We start from the raw sequence: 19,869 nt of genomic DNA, 5'->3' as shown, positions 1-19,869 counted from the left end.
TCAAAATTGCAAATGAAACGAACATTAAAAGCTTTATTAAAAACGTTATGAAAGAAATTTGGCTTATAGCTTATGCTAAATGAGTTTCAAATTGTCATCAAAACACCTTTTGAATTTTGAATGTCCAAAAAAATATGCAAGAGGTGTCAGGCTAATATAAATTACTTTTTTTTTATAGTAGTGTTTCTTTTATTCTTGTACTATTATGTCTCATCAAGGACCACAGTGGAAATATGCTTTTATGTATTCTGTTCTATGTTTTTAATCCTTGTTTTGAATCCTAAATAAAATGATATGAAATGAAAGTGTTCTGCCTGTTTATAAAGACCGATTATCTTCTGACCGTCTCACTGTTGCCGAAGACCGTACCAGTCACGTTGCATGCACTATTGAACCAGTTACCCAGAACCAGCATCGGCAGTTGAACCTTGCAACACCTTTCAGGTTTTCTGGCAATCATTTGTCCTGATCTGAGTTTTGCCGTGCTGCTAAACAAGTAAGTGCCTTAAAAATGTTATGTTTTTCTTGTTATTTTTGTAATGTTAAAAACAAAATTCACTTCAGTCACGTTGCATGCACTATTGAACCAGTTACCCAGAACCAGCATCGGCAGTTGAACCTTGCAACACCTTTCAGGTTTTCTGGCAATCATTTGTCCTGATCTGAGTTTTGCCGTGCTGCTAAACAAGTAAGTGCCTTAAAAATGTTATGTTTTTCTTGTTATTTTGTAATGTTAAAACAAAATTCACTTCAGTTCAGCGTAGTGAAATCTGCCCCCTGAGCACTACCTGCCGATCTAACATTGCCTCTGATTGGTCAATTACATGATATCTTCACTTTAATCACCAATAAGAATGGAGCTTTGCAAATAATTCACCCCAATTTTTTTGCGTGGTGAAATTATTCTAACAATGTTGCTGATTTTTGGTCAATCGGCAGGAAGTTCTCATGGGGTTAAGGGATCTGGAATATCCAATGAGTGTTTTGAGCGTTTCGACAGTATTTTTTGTGGGACATGAGAGCACATCAGACATATCGAATTGCATTCTAAATACGAAGAATGTCTTTCTGATATCAAATAATTTTCATTTTTGAAATTCACGATATAATACAAATTTTATGACAAATTATTAAAATTTGATATTTTTCACATTTTGATATATAACAGTCTCCGAAGTAAATGTTATAAATCTAATGACATATTCTTAAAGTGTATGTAGCTTGGAGGAAAAGTCGACGATCAATTGAAAATTTTGACCTTTCATATTGAAGATATGGATTTTTTCCCAAAAATCCATATCTCCAATACGAAAGGTCAAAACTTTCAATTGATCGTCGGCTTTTCATCCCACCTACATACACTTTAAGTATAAATCATCAGATTACTTCGAGTACTGTTAAATATCAAACTCAATTTTTTAATTTTTTGCCATAAAATGTGTATTACATTGCGAATGTCAAAAAATCAAAATTATTTGATATCAGAAGGACGTACATTCATATTCAGAATGCAATTCGATGTGTCTGATGTGCTCCAATGTCCCACAATAAATACTGTCCAAACGTTCACACCCCATCCCTTAAAGGCCCTGTTAATTTGAAAGTTTGTCTCAAAGCTCATCTGGGTTCAACATCTAATGCGGAATGCGTTTTTATTTTAATATTTCATTTTTTAAATTTCAATTATAATAAACGTAACAAGTCGACTCTTAAAGGGGCATTTCGTGATCCACAGCCTCATCCCCCCACTTTTCTCAAAAAATGTTGAGATTTTTATATCACTGGAAACCTCTGGCTACAAAATATTTCTTGCAGATTAATTCGTTTTGCAAAGATATCGTGAAATTTGAATTTCGTTCTGGTGCACCAGAACGAAATTACAACGCATTGTCTATGGAGCAGTGTAATACACATAATCATACATAAACTCGCAAACGCAAAATCGGAATCAACTGAAATTTTGGGAATATGCTTTTTGGATATGTACTGAAAAATGTCATAAAAAGAGGATGCTAGGATCATGAAACACTTCTTTAATTATTTTGTTTCTTTCCTATTTACAGATACACTTTGTTGCCAAAGTCAAAACACACAAGATGAGGGGGTTGGTCATTGCGTACGTGGTCCTTTTTTCTGCCGCTATTGTAAATTCAGTTTGGGGTGCAGGTGAAGGTAAGTAGAACAATGTCTTCAAAAAAGACCTGGCCGACTGGCACATATGAGATGCAGTTGTTTTAGGGAACACTCTATGAACAAGTATGAAATGCATTGTGAAGACGCATATTATCACCTATTCACTGCCCGTACGTTGAACGCAATATTGTTTTCACGAGGTGCGTTTTGGGCTCTTATGCGAGGGTCATTCAAAAAGTTCTACCTCCATCGTCACATCTCTGTTATCTTACATGCCAGGAAGTTGGAATTTCTCATGAATTTCTCAAAATTTCTCATAAACTCTTTCTAGATTTGTGGATTCAGGACACAAATGCAATTTCCATCCATTTTGATATTTTGGCGCTTTTTTCAAAAAGTGCTCATTTTTGCAGAAATCTGCCGTGCTAGTTGGATTCCTTGTCTCATTTCCTTTCTGAAAATGTATATTTTATGTACTTATCATCATTACTTTTAAAGATACAATACAAAATAAAGTTTACAATTTCCGAATTTGAATGATCCTGCGTGCCCCAAGATGTGTTGGTTAAAGTGAATACAGATTTGGTATGTCGGAAACGGCTTTAAAAGAAGGGCAAATTCTAATGCAGAGTACATTGCCCGGGGGTCACTCAACTTTGGAAGTGACGGTATGTGCCTGTCAATAGGCCCCCTCATTTGGAGTCGACAATACCCGGTGACCCCCTTTTTAAAAAGTCATACCCAATGACCCCTTTTTTGCAGCTACCCACTGACCCCTTTTTTTGGTTGCGGCTACCCAATGACCTTTTTTTGGATTCATCAAAATGTCACAAAATAATGCCGAAACTTTAGCTTCAAAATGGCAAAATTTTCCGCGCGCTTCGCGCGCCTTTGTACCATAAACTTATTATGTCGCCAAAAGGTGTTTTTCCAAGCCCATCCCCCAATGTCAAAAAGAAGTCTACGTCACTGTATAATATTATAGACCCACACGATGTGCCTTACTGAGGTTGGAAATCTTTCTTTAGCGAACTATGTTAGTTTGAAACGCTAAAAATTCAACAAAAAAAAAGCTCACGAGTGAAGTTAATAGATGTAAAAAAAAATCTGATAGGCACAATTTCATCCCTAATTTTAACACCAGGATTTTTTTCAAGGTAATAGCAAGGCACTATTATAGTTTTATCTGACATAACTGAAACAAATACGATTATTGCATTTTATTTGACCGAGAAAATTAATTTCAAAGTAGAAAAGTGTATCTCAGAAAAGTGTTGATTTCAACATGTATCGATCGACTTCCAGCACGACTATGCATAACAATAGAGGGTGGTCAATAGCGTTCTGAGTGATAACGTCATGATGTAATACACGGATTCATTGGTTGCTAGTGTCTGAATACTTCATTTGCATCCAATCACTTACCGTTTTAAGAAACATCACATCACTAACTCCATATAATTACGGAATCCACAATCTAATCATTTTGATAACGCTGATTAATTAACGATATAGACTCTAAGTCTAACACACTGTTTCAAATGAATTTGTTTTTGAGATATACATTTTTTTTTTGGAAAAATTAAATATCGCAGCTTGAAAAAACAATAGAATACATAAGAAATATCACAGGTTGAAAAACAATAAAATACATAAGAGATTCTAATTCACGAAGTTACATTTTTGACCATAACTTAGGTAATTTTCCCCTGTCTTTAAATATATCATTTCTAATTTAAGCCCTTGCAAAGGCATATTCCCCCTTAATCGTACCCCGGACGCGAACTAGTCTTATATTTCTGTCTTTCGTTAATAGTGCGGGTGTATACGGTGCCAACAGAGTGCGGAGCACCACTATAAATATGTATATATTTTAAAAAGAAATTTGATGTTACTCATTGTAATTCATCCTTTTGCCGGTACATCCCTTTTAAAGGGACTTTTATTACAGAAAATTACCGACTATCCAGATCACCCTGTAGCCCACACCGCTTACGCCAGCTCACAAAGAGCTTTAGGGCCTATGTTTCTGAAAATAATGCAACACATTTTGAGAGTTTAGCCAAATCTTCATAAACATGATAAAATGTCTGATCCTGCTCATTCTTCATGTACAATCTATTTCCCATGCCTAAATGAGGATGAATCGGGGCCTAATAGTTGGGTTTTAAGCATTTTCTAATGTATTACATTAAGTCACATGGCACTTTTTCACTTTTTGAAACACTGATTGTTTTCCAGCGGATAAGAGATTTTTGGCAAGCATAGAGCACTTAATCAATATTGCTGCTAACCTTGGTACTCCTAGTGAAATTTCCCTGATAGGTAAACCTACCAGCCAAAGTTCTACAATGGATACTCACCGGAGCACCTCTGACCACGCAGTGGACGGCAACACCAACGGAAATTTTTTCTCTCTCTCTTGCACACATACAGGTGAGAAAGTTGAATTGTAAATAACTTTGTGAAAGAGATGTAAATAACTTTGTGAAAGGGATGTAAATAACTTTGTGAAAGGGATGTAAATAACTTTGTGGAAGGGATATAACTTTGTGAAAGGGATGTAAATAACTTTGTGAGTGCCCCCCCCTGACAGAAAAAAAAAATGAAAGAGAAAATCAGGAGGGCAAAGGAAAAAAAAAAGGGCAAGGAGCCCCTTTTCTATCAAAATTCAGGGCCAAAATAGTGTAAAATACAGAATTTGTCCGCGCTAGGCGCCCACATTGTAACAATAAATCCCTTTTTTAGCCGGATAATGGGCGAAAATAGTGTAAAATACCATTTTTTTTCGCGCTACGCGCGCACATCATAAAGCCCTTTTCGGGAAGCTTGAAGACATACAGTCTCTATGTATTGTATGATGCAACTGCAATTTTTTTTTTTTTTGCCCCAAAATTTTATTCCCCCCCCCCCCTGACCAAGAAAGCTGGCTATGCCCCTGCCCCGGATGATACGACACGTCCGCTTATGCCAGTAACTGATAAAAAAATGTAACATTTGAACTGTTTTCTTGCTTTTTCTGTACAGCCATAATATATAAATACGAGTATGAAATGATTCCAAATGACTTGATGCAACAAGACTAATAGACCTAAAATGTCTTATTTATTTCTTTTCTGTGTTTAGCACCTGATAACGTAGGAAACCCTTGGTGGGCCGTTGACATGCAGCAAGAGGAATGTGTTGGTCTAGTTGTCCTCTACAACAGAGCCGATTGCTGTCGTAGGTATTAATAATAGACTTACAGCCAGGTGGCCCATGGTCACAGGTATTTACTTGCTTACAATCATGGCGTAGCGTCATAGCCCCCCAACGATTTGAAAAATTAGACAATCCCATGGGAAAATTGCCGAAAAATAGCTTGTGCCCCCATAATCAGACCGGTCCCCCCTCCCCCTCTCCTATCGCGGCATTGCTATTTTGGGTACGCCTGGAGTGAATTCAAGTTTTTCTCACCCTGCTGACGCCGTCGGAGCCTACTCACCCTGGCTTTACTTGTTGTCGGTCAATTTCCCGGTATAAAAGTCATATAGTCCCCCCCCCCTAATACTTTTCAAAATAAGTCAAAAAATATTTTACGAAATGTAGAATACTAGAAATGTAAAAAGAGATGTATAGCCCTATTTGTTATACACATGTGGACTAATTTATAGCGTCACACATCGTTCAGTCACAATGGTTAATTGTCTAAGAAAAGAGGCCGTTTTAAAAGTTACACCTGAGTCCATAGCAGTCAGGTTTTCTTTAACAAACACGTGAATAGACCTGCCCTACTGTATTGTTGAACATATGAGAGTATTTAGATTATAAACATTCAACATGTTTACTTTCAAATTGTTAAGAAAGTAAACACACCAAATGTTTACAAAGTAAACATAATTATGTGCATTTACTTTGTCATACCATGCATACGTTTACTCTTTGACTGTGACACGATCTGGTCCTTAGGGGCGGTCAACGGAGGCATTTTTGAAAATTGAGTTACATGTACTGTAATTATTACATTATACATAGGCCTACAATAGGCTATCATTTACTGAAAACACCAAAGGTCTAGCATACTTCGTTCTAAAGTTAAGAAGTTTTTTGATTTTCTTATTTATTTTATTGTTTTTTACTCGATATTTTTTCCTTTATCTCAGTTTCGAATTTGCCGCCTTTGGCCCCCATGGACCAGATCATGAATATGTGTTTACCTTGTGTTTACTTTGGTGTTTAGGTGTCCTATACCTTTACTGTGTAAACGAAAAATTAAACACGTTGCCGTGTTTATAAAGTGTTACAGAAACTATTGTTATTTCACTCCAGAAAATTATTTTCAATTCTATTCAAATTCAATTCTTTCTACACCTGGAGTTTTGCTTTTCAATTCCAATTCAATCCACCTTGCTTTAGAATTAATTCAATTCGATTCCAATTCAATTTTTCAATTTCAAAATCATTTCATTTCAATTCCAATCCAATGCAGTGAAATTAACAGCTAATCAATTTCAATTCAATTCTGAGCATTCATTTCAATTCCAATTCAATTCCAATACAGTTGCAGTTTGTTAATTGACCAAAGGCACACTGCAAAAATTGTGTCTAGAGATTGAACACTTTTTTGTCCTTGATTTGTAAACACATTTAAAATCTAAACACAAATGTCAAACTTCAAAACATCAAGTGTTTAATATCTAAACACAAGGCATCAAATTACTAAACATGGTTAGCATTTAGACATGTTTACAAATCAAGGACAAGCTGGTATCTAGAATGGTGTTTAATATCTAGACACTGTTTTTGCAGTGCATGTTTTAAATTTTACTCCCAATTTTATAACACTTGAGTCAGCAACAAGCATTTCAACAGAAGATACTTTATTGTTATGTTAACTCACTTTTCACATTCAAACAATGCGAGTGATCCTTGACCTCTGGGTCCTACTTAATGAAACTTTGGAACTTCTTAGTTCTTAGGTGACTGACTTTCTAATAATTTGTCTTAACTTCTTGTCCACCATGCACATTATTTTCTAAACTTAAGGTGTGTGGTACGATCGAGTAATGGGACCCTGTCCCCACACTTACCTCAAAGATGTCAAAAATCAATGTTTTGATACTATTAGATAGTCCCTACTTGTCTCCTGCTCCTCTTAAGATTTTACACCCAACATCCTTGTACTTTTGCAAAAGTGTGAAAGAAGCTGTCAAAGTTGTAAGCATTTTCTTTAATTCTTTAAAATTTGTTCAAATGTACAATGATTTTTGAGCATAAAAATTAGAAGCTTGAGAAAAATAGGGGCTATGATCAGTGCCAAAAGTTTGAGATCTTTGGCAAGTTGGAGGGGATCTCATACTTACATTATCGATCATATCAAGCAATTTAAAACATTGGAAATGCTAAGAATCAATTTGCATCATATTAGAAGATATAGTGTCTTTATGAACTTTCCACATGACAAGAGAGACAGTAGATATTCTTCTAAAGAAAGATTAAGAAGAACTCCAAAAAATTCTCAAAAAGTTTAACTATACCTGTGTAAGAGATATGATATCATACATTTAATTTTCTTCAAATTATATATGTGCATTTTGTGAAATGAAAAGCTTTCCAGAATACTTAATTGCAATATGCTTTGTAACACTTTGTGTTTATGTTTCTTTTTAAAAAAAAAGTTTGGGAAAAACAGTTTGTTTGTTTAAACGGAAGGGCACTTTTTACAGGTGGAATCATCTGAAATCACAGACATCTGCTTGTGAATTGAAATGCTGAATTGAAATCAAAGCTGAATTTCATTTCAATTCCACTTCATTCTTCATCACTCAACATGATTTCAATTCCAATCCAATTCAATTCTTCATTGCTCACGATGATTTCAATTCCAATCCAATTCAATTCATGCCTAAGCCCACTCATTTCGATTCCAATTCAATTCCAATGCATTGAAATGAAAATCGCCCAAAATCTTACTATAATTCACCAGAATCTGTTTGTTTGTGTGTTTGTGTGTCTGTTTGTCTGTCCGCCTCTTTTCTCGGCGACTGGGGGTCGCGCGTTCCTCAAACTTGGTGGGTGGGTGCAGCTTGGTATGAGGAAGAACAAGTTTATATTGGTTAGTGGGTCAAGGTCACCCAAGGTCATCCAGGGGTCAAATTAGTAAAAACTGTTTTTCTCGGATACTGGGGGTCGCAAGTTGCTCAAACTTGACGGGTGGGTGCGTCTTGACCCGGGACAGAACAAGTTTATATTGGTTAGTGGGTCAAGGTCACCAGAGGTCATCTAGGGGTCAAGTTAGTAAAAACTGTCATATGGGCATGAAACTTGGTGGGTAGGTGCATCTTGACCTAGGACAGAACAAGTTTGTATTGATTAGTGGGTCAAGGTCACCCAGGGGTCATCTGAGGTCAAATTAGTAAAAACTGTCGTATGGGCATGAAACTTGGTGTGTACAGTCAACATTTAGAGTCAAATTTTTGGACAGTCATTTTGGGGTCATCCGAGGTCACCCAGGGGTCATTTGAGGTCAAAATAGTAAGAAATGTTGTATGGGCATGAAACTTGGTGGGTACAGTCAACTTTTAGAATCAAATTTTTGGACGGTCATTTTGGGGTCATCCAAGGTCAAATTACTAAAAACTGTTGTATGGGCATGAAACGTGGTGGGTACAGTCAACATTTAGAGCCAAATTTTGGAAGGTCATTTCGAGGTCACAAAGGGTCATCTGAGGTCAAATTAGTAAAAACTGTCCTATGCGCATAAAACTTGGTGGGTACAGTCACCATCAGCCAGGTAATCGCGACAGCCGAGAACCGCCAAATACGGGTAACCGCCTATTCATTTCAATTCAATTCGATTTCAATGCATTGAATTAACATTAACAGAAACCCTAAACACTTGCTTTGGTTTGTAAACCTCATTAAGTCAATCTCCCCCCCAAAAAAAAAAACCCAAATTAAATCGTCACAGTTTCCAACATTTGAAAGAAAAGATAATCCCTTGACGCTGCTTAACCCTTTTAAAGGGTTTTTGTATGGACTCGGATGCAACTTTTAACATGAACCATTATGACTGAACGCAATGACATGTGACGCTATAATTTGGTCCATATGTGTAAAACAAATACGGCTAACCATATCTTTTTACACGTTTGCATTTTGTCAAATATTTTCCGATTTATTTTTAAAACGTAACTTATAAGTTGTGGCCCTATATTTTGAGCAGGTCATCAGGATTTTACAGCTCATATATTGCCTAGTCTTCTGGCCATCTTGAGGGGGGAGGTGAGTATATGGCCAGAACCGGGTAAAGATGCAGTGGATAAAAATCAATAATAGCCCATGAAAAAAAACCAAATTGTATATTCAACTTTCATGAAGTGACATCGTATTAACAGTTAACTCATTGCTCCGACCCATTGTTATAGTTGGAAGTGAAACAGCTTGAAAATGCACACATATCAGCGGCACATACCTATACCGTACCCACATTAAATGAGTCCCCCCCCCCCGCCTCGTAGTGGGCCTATCTTAGGCCTATCATACCCACTGTGCGTATGCCACTAATGTATAGGACAGGCGACACGTGACGTACGAGCTGTACCATATCTCAATAATAATGTAAAAGAAAACCAGGGAGGTTAGTCATGATGCAGTCATGTCTACAGTAGAAATCACCACGACCTTTGCAGGACTTAAACCCCATTAAAAGCTATTAAACCAAGATAACACTCATTGAAAACAGCTATCTATGCTACATCAGATCTTCTCTGGTTAAATCCACACTACAAGCTACTACACACGTTTCTGTTTTACCTGTGCAATGAGCAATGAGCTGGTATTATAGTTTCAGTTGGGTGAACGATTATAAAGCGAACGCAAAGGTAACAATACTGAGTGGGCCTTCGTTCACGAAATGAGACAATAGTGTGCATATTGTTAACCACCATTCTTGAAAATGAGAAACATAATGGCTGTGGGCCGTAACACGGTTTGGAAATAATTTCTTCATATTTTTTGGTGTTATCTGTCGTTTACATATCCTTCATAAAACACCAAAGTGCGAATATTTCCAAACACCTAAATTAGCTAAAAATTTAGGACATGTTACAAAACTATATTTTCTAGAATTTCAGAAGAGTACTTTAAATATTGGCCGGTTATTTTTCACACAGTGACGTTAACAAGGCAATGTCCTATTACCTATAACATACACTAAAACACCAAAGTGCGAATATTTCCAAACATCTAAATTAGCTAAAATTTAGGACATGTTACAAAACTATATTTTCTAGAATTTCAGAAGAGTACTTTAAATATTGCCCGGTTATTTTTCACACAGTGACGTTAACTAGGCAATTGCCTATACTTCTAACATACACTATTTGTAGAGGTCACGCGTCAATGGGTGAGAGCACTGTGTAGATTGTGTATAGGAAAACGGACATTAACTGCAGTATGTGCAAGTCATACCAAGACTTTTTCTTAATAGTATACAAAGAATTTTTCTTAATTTGACTTATTATCCTTTCTTCCACTCATTTACTAAACTAAAATAATGAGCGAAGTCTGTGTTTGTGTGCGGGAGGGTGTCTGGGTGGTTGTCTGTCTGTCCGGCTATGGGTTTCGCCGCGCTGTGACGCCCCGGGTGTGACGCTTCGATCCGATATTTCGGATATGGATAGGTTTTCGAAGGCCCCCTCGAGGTCAAAGGTCATCTATGGGGGAAATTTACATGATTGCCTCAAGTGGATAACATGAAGCAGTCAAGTGCATAAAAAGAAGTTCACCTGTGTAAGCTGTCAGAAATATCACAACACCTGTGAACAGGGAACACTGCAATGTCTACCCACAATTCATTGCAGCAAATTATATTTGAATTTCAAACTTTGTCCCATTGGGCTTAAACTTGGTGGGCGAAAATCGAGGTCAACCAAGGTCAAAAGTCATCGAAAGCTAAAGGGTAAAAGGTCATATGGAGTCAAATGTTAGAGAATCGGGCTTAAAAGTGGTAAAAGAATCTTCAATATGACGGGAACATGTCAAAAACTCTCACAGCTACGGGTGAACTAGTATGAAAAACTGAATTCAACGTGTTGGTTCCTGGAGTGTAGGCATACTAGCGGCAAACCATTGCAACGTTGCGTTGTTGAATCCCAAATCATATCCCGAGTAGCCTATTCGCTACTTGCACGGTTCCGCCATTATGCACTATGTGCGGGAGAGCCTCGAACTGGCAGCATACATGAAAGGAAGAATTATGTAACCTTACACAGAACGTTATGACTAGTTCAATTCCCATTCATGTATGCTGCCAGTTCGAGGCTCTCCCCGCACATAGTGCATAATGGCGGAACCGTGCAAGTAGCGAATTCTAATATTATTTTCACCTTTTGCAGCGGAGCGACTTGCAGGGGCCATAGTACGAGTAGGATCCAACCCAGAATACGGACAGAACCCAGCGTGCATGAATCGAGTGCCTGCCTCTCCCGACGAGCGTATCGAAATCGCATGCGATAAGAGTGGACAATACATCAGTGTTGAATTACCAGGATCGGGTGTTCTGACACTCTGTGAAGTCGAGGCAACCTCGTGCAGTGGAAACGACAAAAGTAAGTACATTTTTTGTTCACAAAGGTTGCCCTTTTTGTTTTGGTCCAGTGGTGTCACGCAACGAATCGTCAGCCGGGCATGCAAGTGGCCGCGGAGCCGGAGCGCCGAAGGCGCGGTAGAGTGGCAGCCGCGACATATAGTCGAGCGGCGAGTATTAAACCACTGGTTTCTGTGAGCGTGTCACAGTGGTACCCATTAGTAGCGGGAAATTTAAATCAAATTTGCTCCACAGCTCCAAAGTACACAATGTGCTTACACTGTGATTTGCCAGCCTACCTGTATATCCGATGTGTGAAATGCAGCCAATGGGCTGTTCCAGTTAAAATCCTTATGGAGGTCATGACGTCAATCTTGCACACATGAGTGTAGATATCAAATGTAGTCACCCATTCAGGCAACTCCATTTGATATTCACACTCCCTGTGTGGAAGATGTCTTGCCGGGTGGGGAGTATGGAATTCAAATGGAATAACCCAACAGTTCTTCTTTTGTAGGATTTGAAGGTTTTCAATTTTTAGGCCCCATGTCGCATGGGGGAAAATATCTCTCAGAAATGTTGTCAAAGGACATATTTTCAACATACCTGAAGTTGATGGTGAGGAAAAATGTCTGACATTGGTTTTTAGGGGGGTCAAAATGTACAAAAAATGTACAATTGGGATTTTGCATGGGTAATATCTATTGTTATTTCACTCCAGAAATTTGATTTCAATTCTATTCAAATTCAATTCTCTCTAAACATGGAGTCTTGCTATTCAATTCCAATTCAATCCACCTTGCTTTAGAATCAATTCAATTCGATTCCAATTCAAATTTTCAATTTCAAAATCATTTAATTTCAATTCCAATTCAATGCAGTGAAATTAACAGCTAATCAATTTCAATTCAATTCTTAGCATTCATTTCAATTCCAATTCAATTCCAATTCAGTTGCAGTTTGTGTTAATTGACCAAAGACACACTGCAAAAACTGTGTCTAGAGATTGAACACTTTTTTGTCCTCGATTTGTAAACACATGTAAAATCTAAACACAAATGTCAAACTTCAAGACATGTTGTGTTATTATCTAAACACAAGGCATCAAATTACAGGGTGTATCAAAATGATTGGTACCGACGACTTCTCATTTTTTGCTGAATTGTTTTACTATTTTTTGTACCAGTTTGGGGTTAACTGTTTAAATATTTGTAATTATAGTAGTTTTATAATCTCTAAGAATTTTAGATTATAAAGATAGCACATTCTGTTCAGATGTTATATGATTCAAAAGGAAAGTAGGTGTTTTTACATTTTTCATCGTAACGCTGGATCAGTAGCACAGCATTTTCAAGCTCTATTTTACTACAAATACCGTGTGAGAATGATATGTTGAAAACCATGGAAATGTTTAATATCTTCCTTGTCTATATTTCTTCAGTCATAACATATTATGTTCTAATCAATATTTATTGGTTGAGAGTAATATTATTGACTTGAATAATTTAGGTGGGGTGAAAGAAGTTTGTGTATCAACACCTTTCAGGGCGGTAATTTAAATTGTAGTATTGAGATTACTAAGTAGATGGTGTGGCAGAATGGCTATAGACTGTAGACAGTGTAGCGTAGTTTACACCTGGTAAAAGTTAATGGAAAGGCTCCACAGTATTCCACACTTCAGCGTGCATTCATAGTAAAGAATCACTGGTTGACACGAAGCTATAGAGAAGTGCAGCGAAGATTTGGAAGACAGTTTCCAAGAGCAAGGAGTATCCCATGCAATCATGCTATAACTTTCAATGTTTCAAAATGTGATATGGACAATTTACAGAATGGATCCATCCCAGGTGTTAAGTTCATTTAAGATAGGGCTTCACCTAACACTGCCAGAGTCGTATTGCAGGGACTTCAGGAACTATCTTTCTAAAAGCATGTGTAAAGCAATTTTATGTTATGTAGACTGAGATCAGATATTGAAGAGCATGTATGCAATAAATGGTTCAAACAGTGAACCTATTCATCTTGTGTTGCTTAAGTAAAACCATGATTACGTCGATCTTCGTTTAAATGACAATAGCTCCCAGATGCATCAACCTATCAACTTCAGATTATTAGATCAATAAGTTAACATATGCCCCTTTTTATTTATAGTACAAGAACTATATTAATTAGCAATTTTGTATTTTTGATATATTTTTGAAAATGTCACATAGCCCGGTACCAATCATTTTGATACACCCTGTACTAAACATATTTAGCATTTAGACATGTTTACAAATCGAGGACAAGATGGTGTCTAGAATGGTCACCCATACAAAGCGAGATTTGTATGTACTTATACACACTGCAAAGCGAGGCTAAAAAAGAAACATGCATTTAGACCGAGGAAATGTGCATAATTTCGCATTAGAAGTGAGGAGCCTGTTTATACACCCCCTATACCCCCCCCTCACTACGTCAGAAGCATTATAAACGGCATCCTCGCTATGTTTTTGTTTTTTATCTCGCTTTGCTCCTCGCTATTACCTAAAACCTCGGTTTGATGGTATTTTGCTAGACACACGGCCTCACTTTGATAGTGGATTCGAACTCACTGTTCTTGCAGTGCATGTTTTAAATTTTACTACCAATTTTATAACACTTGATTCGGCAACACAAAGTCAAGTACACAAAAGCATTTCAACAGAAAATACTAGTACTTTCTTGAATACGAAGAATGTCCTTCTGATATCAAATAAGTTTGATCTTTTGAAATTCGTAATGTAATACACATTTTATTGCAAATGGTTAAAAATTGATATTTCTGATATTTAACAGTACTCGAAGTAAACTTTATAAATCTGATGATCTATACTTAAAGTGTATGTAGGTGGGATGAAAAGCCGACGATCAATTGAAAATTTTGACCTTTCGTATTGAAGATATGGATTTTTTTTCCCAAAACACCAAAAAAAAATTAGGTCTTTTTGTGAAAAATCCATATCTTCAATATGAACGGTCAAAATTTTCACTGAATTGATCGTCGGCTTTTCCTCCCAGCTACATACACTTTAAGAATATATCATTAGATTTATAAAATTTACTTCGAGGACTGTTATATATCAAATATGTGAAAAATATCAAATTTAATATATCGTGAATTTCAAAAATGAAAATTATTTGATATCAGAAAGACATTCTTCGTATTCAGAATGCAATTCGATATGTCTGATGTGCTCTCATGTCCCACAAAAACACTGTCGAAACGCTCAAAACGCTCATTCCAGATCCCTTAACTCACTTTTCACATTCAAACAATGCGAGTGATCCTTGACCTCTGTGTCCTATTTTATGAAACTTTGGAACTTCTTAGTTCTTATAGTGACTGGCATTCTAATCTTTGTCTTAACTTCTTGTCCACCATGATGCACATTATGATATATGGTACGATCGATAAGGCTGAGTTCACATAGAAGTATACGGTATACGGTATTCGCTATACGAAATACGCTCATTCGATCAGGCTGAGTTCATATAGGAGTATACTATGTGAACTCAGCCTGATATCGAATGAGCGTATTTCGTATAGCGAATAACGAGTATATCAGTTTACCCATTTTCTTCGTCTTATCAAATGCTTGTAACTTTACTTCTTGAGGTCACATTGCATTCAATGAGGTGTCATAATGTGCAGAATTAGATAGTGCGTCTATTAAAAAGATGAATTTACCCACATATGGTTTAGGTTTTTTAAATTAGGACGGTATACGCTGCACTAAAATCGAACACGCACGATTCCCACTATACTATACTATACTATACGCAGGTATACGGCTTTTCGAATAGCTCTTATATGACCCGGTACTATGAAATTACCTTGCTCGATTTAAGCTATACGCGTGCACCTGCAAAACCAGCATCGTATACCCAAATAGTATACTTCTATGCGATCGTAGCCTTATGTGACCCGGTACTATGAAATTGCCTTGCTTGATTGAAGCTATACGCGTGCACCTGCAAAACGTGCACCGTATACCCGAATAGATGGCCGTATACCTGCGTATAGTATAGTATAGTGGGAATCGTGCGTGTTCGATTTTAGTGCAGCGTATACCGTCCTAATTTTAAAAACCTAAACCATATGTGGGTAAATTCATTTTTTTAATAGATGTAATTCTGCACATTATGACACCTCAATTGAATGCAATGTGACCTCAAGAAGTAAAGTTACAAGCATTTGATAAGACGAAGAAAAATGGGTAAACTGACATACTCGCTATTCGCTATACGAAATACGCTCATTCGATCAGACTGAGTTCACATAGTACACTCCTATATGAACTCAGCCTGATCGAATGAGCGTATTTCGTATAGCGAATACCGTACCGTATACTTCTATGTGAACTCAGCCTTATGAACATAGAACCTATAATTTTTCCACATGACAAGAGAGACAGTAGATATTCTTCTAAAGAAAGATTAAGAAGGACTCCAAAAAAGTATCAAAAACTTTTAACTATACCTGTGTATGAGAAATGATATCATACTTTTAATTTTCTTCAATTATGTGTATTTTATGCTATCATTTTTAAATGAAAGCTTTCCAGAATACTTAGTTGCAATATGTTTTGTAACACTATTGATGCTAAATTGTTAATGTGTGTCTCCTGTGTGAATAGACTAGACCTGGAAGCGTATCAGAATTCAGAACGGGATAAGGGCACTTTTTACAGGTGGAATGATCTGGAATCACAGACATCTGCTTGTGAATTGAAATGCTGAATTGAAATCAAAGCTGAATTTCATTTCAATTCCACTTCATTTAACGTCACTCAACATGATTTCAATTCCAAACCAATTCAATTCTTCATTGCTCACAATGATTTTAATTCCAATCCAATTCAATTCATGCCCAAGCCCACTCATTTCGATTCCAATTCAATGCCAATGCATTGAAATGAAAATTGCCCAAAATTCATTTCATGTATCACCAAAGGGCTCTGACTGACAAAAAAATGGACAATAAAATTATTTTTACTTTTGGCGTTCTGACCCCCCGAAGTTGGTCCTGGATGGACGAAGTTGCATTTTGAGGGCCCTATATCTTTTTAAGTAAAGGACTTACAAGTTTGCTAGTGGCAGATTTGAATTCTACACGAAACGGTACCCCAGGCATGCCAGGATACATATTCTTAAAAGTTTTATAGGTTCCCTTTATCAATTATTGCCCTCCAAACATCGTCTTTCGCGTTGTGACGTGTTTTTTACGCTGACCCCCCCCCCCTAAATTTCAAATTGCTGCCACGGTAAAAACAAAATGGAGTATGAAGCTCAAATTTTCAGGATTTTACTTTAGCCCCACATAGAAAAAAAAAACAATCGAAGAGGTGCTGCGGTGCACATCCCTGGAGTTGACATGGATTGACTCTATAGTATTTGTTTGCTTGACGATGCATATTTTAATATTGTAAAAAGGCAGTATTTCTTTCGTCATTAATATTTTGTAGGCCTAACTGCGTTTTTTTATTTGGGAGAAATTAAGAGTGTGGGCAGGGTAAAACCTCCTAGGCCTATGTAGCCTTACCTTTTGGTAGTTTAGTTTTAAACATGTTAAAGGACCACAAGTACTTGTTTATTTTTTTATGCCCAACGACGTTGTCCTTCTGATTAATAATAATACATTATATCTTATCTGTTTTAACAGGGATGTCTGAGGAAACCCTTTTATTGAACTGGCTGAAGCGTGAGCTTGAGACTGACAATGAGTAACATGTGATTCGACTACGGATACCTTGGATTCATAACACATAGAACAATTCTTTTTTAGTACAAACCAGCAGAGGCAAATACTCCCATCGTCATGTAATGTTTGCATGTTAATACAGGCTGCTATATTGGATGCTGCATGTGCCCGGGTGCATGTGGTTTTAACCGCATGAAGTTTTAAAAAGCTTCATCATATAATAGTCAGAAAGTGTTATACTCATCGAACACAAAACGTTTCGTAGTAAAAGAGCGCAATGATAAAGGTTGCCAGAAAATGTCAGGTTTGTTATAATGAAAGACAGAGATAAAACAAAAGACTAGTTCGCGTCTGACGTCAGGTCAAAGGCGCGCCGTGATTGGTTGCGCAGTACGACATTTTTAGTGTTTTTATCTGTCTTTTATTATATTATACATTTTCAATGGTTATATTATAATATCGCAAATATTATTTTATTACTGCATAAACATAACATGCAGATGTGGCATTAATAACATTAACCAATCAAGGGTCGATCTCGTCGGATAGTTTCTTATCAGTAACATGCATATGCATGAAACATAGTAATTATCTAAATGAAAATAACATTTAAAAACTAACCAACGAAACGAATATAGGAGCGTGTCCAAAACCGGGGAGGTCATGAATCACTTAATATGGGTGACGGGATGTGATGATGTGACTGACATCCATTTTTCAAACTCCCTCTCATCGAATGACCCCTTTCTTACTCAATTTACTGTCACCAAAAGACCCCCTTTTTCATGAAGTCTGAAAATCTTTTCGATAAATCTTTCACTGAAACATCCATTTTCTCTAAAAGTCACAAAATTTCATTATTTTTTCTTCTAATTTTTCAACAACAAAAATCTAAATTTGAAGACTGAGGAAATGTTGCATCAACTTTTAAATTTTGACCCAATTGCACACTGAGTTGCATATGATGATTTTTCATGTTTCTTTTTTATTATTATTATTATCAAACACTACGGGCTCGATGAAAACGGTACGCATCTGATATTCGAAGGTAATTACTAACAAAACTAACAAAAATCAAGTATATAGGCCTACATGTAACATTAATTAAAAACAATGAAAGCAATAGAATGAAGACAAATTTGCCTTTTTGCATTATTTTGTTATCAGTTTTTATAGTGTCTACCACATAGGGAAAATGACTTGTGCCATGATTGGACCAAGTTGGTGACTTTTAGCCAGTAGCTAAGGTATTGCTTTTGACCGCATTCTTCTTCCATTCTATCTTCTGCCACTAGTTTTGTTCTGATTACTTTTATACCTAGGCCAGTAACATTAGCTCCCAGAGCCAGAAAAGGTGAAACAAAAGATGCAAACAGTGGTGTAGCTAGGGGTTGTGCACTGGCGCCCAGGGCTGAGTATACATATTGGCGCTCCGGTCCTCAATTATTGAAACAAGTGCGCGCGAAAATTTGCACACTGAAAAATTGACAGACGCACTATCAATCATTAATTTTGGAAATAATGAAGTTAAATAACGGGCTTAAATTGATCTTTCAAATGATTTTGTACTGAAAGTTTCGACTTTCATCACTAGGAGGGGTTCAGAATCGATGCTGAATTAGTCAATTCGGCGCTCCCTAAGGGTGGCGCCCAGGGCACGTCCACCTCTCCCCCCGGTCGCTACGCCACTGGGTGCAAAATTAATTTTGTCACAATGGATTGCTTTATAGGCCTGCGATAGCAGTAATCATGGCCGAATTTCCGGGCCGAATTTTCAACTCTGATCAATAGAACTTAGAAGCATAATTCTCTCTAGCATGACACACCAGTTACAGTTCCTATTCTTCCCACTAGGGGTTGCAGGTCATAATGGGGCCAAAATTTAATATTTGTTCTATCTTGCTGTAATATACCTCAAATTATTCATCTCATTGCTAGGAATAAATAAAATCAATTGTCATATTTCACTAGGGTACTTTATAGTTCAGTAGTTATGGAGTATAAGGTCAAATGTCAAATATCTCGTGCACAGAAACCAAAATTTCAAAATGCTCTGATTCAATCGAAATTTTGCTTAAATTGCTCCTCATGGCAAAGGAAATGGGAAAATTATTTATTTGAGAAATGTAAAACCTTATAATCGGATTAAATCATGGGCTTTGGCTGCATGAACTCAGACATGGCAATACAAAAATGCACTAAAATTGTGAATTAAATATGTTTAACCTATTCGACCGGCCTTATAACTTTTGAACTAGCACCGTATAAAAATATGACAATTGACTGTTTTATTTCCTGTGATGAGAGGAACAATTTGAGATACTACTTTTTAGCTTTGGCCCCACTGTGACCTTCAACCCCTCTTGGGAACCACAGGGGGCATAGAAAAATTGGAACTAATCAAATTTGTATCATTTCGCGTAGGATACCAAAAACATTAGTTCCA

The 19,869-nt window shown here is 36.8% G+C and overlaps 1 protein-coding gene across 1 annotated transcript; it reads left to right on the top strand.

Moving 5' to 3' along the window:
• Positions 1-599: 599 nt before the first annotated feature.
• Positions 600-17,968, top strand: LOC140172145 (fucolectin-like). Its single transcript, XM_072195482.1, has 6 exons — positions 600-688; positions 2,064-2,172; positions 4,375-4,569; positions 5,260-5,355; positions 11,511-11,723; positions 17,385-17,968. The coding sequence occupies exons 2-6, from the start codon at positions 2,097-2,099 to the stop codon at positions 17,447-17,449; spliced, it is 645 nt and encodes a 214-aa protein (XP_072051583.1). The 5' UTR covers positions 600-688; positions 2,064-2,096; the 3' UTR covers positions 17,450-17,968.
• The last annotated feature ends 1,901 nt before the right edge of the window (positions 17,969-19,869 follow it).

The sequence above is a fragment of the Amphiura filiformis genome, chromosome 15 (genome assembly GCF_039555335.1).
Source record: "Amphiura filiformis chromosome 15, Afil_fr2py, whole genome shotgun sequence".
In the NCBI taxonomy this organism is placed as follows: Eukaryota; Metazoa; Echinodermata; class Ophiuroidea; order Amphilepidida; family Amphiuridae; genus Amphiura; species Amphiura filiformis.
This window is presented reverse-complemented; position numbering and strand designations above follow the sequence as displayed.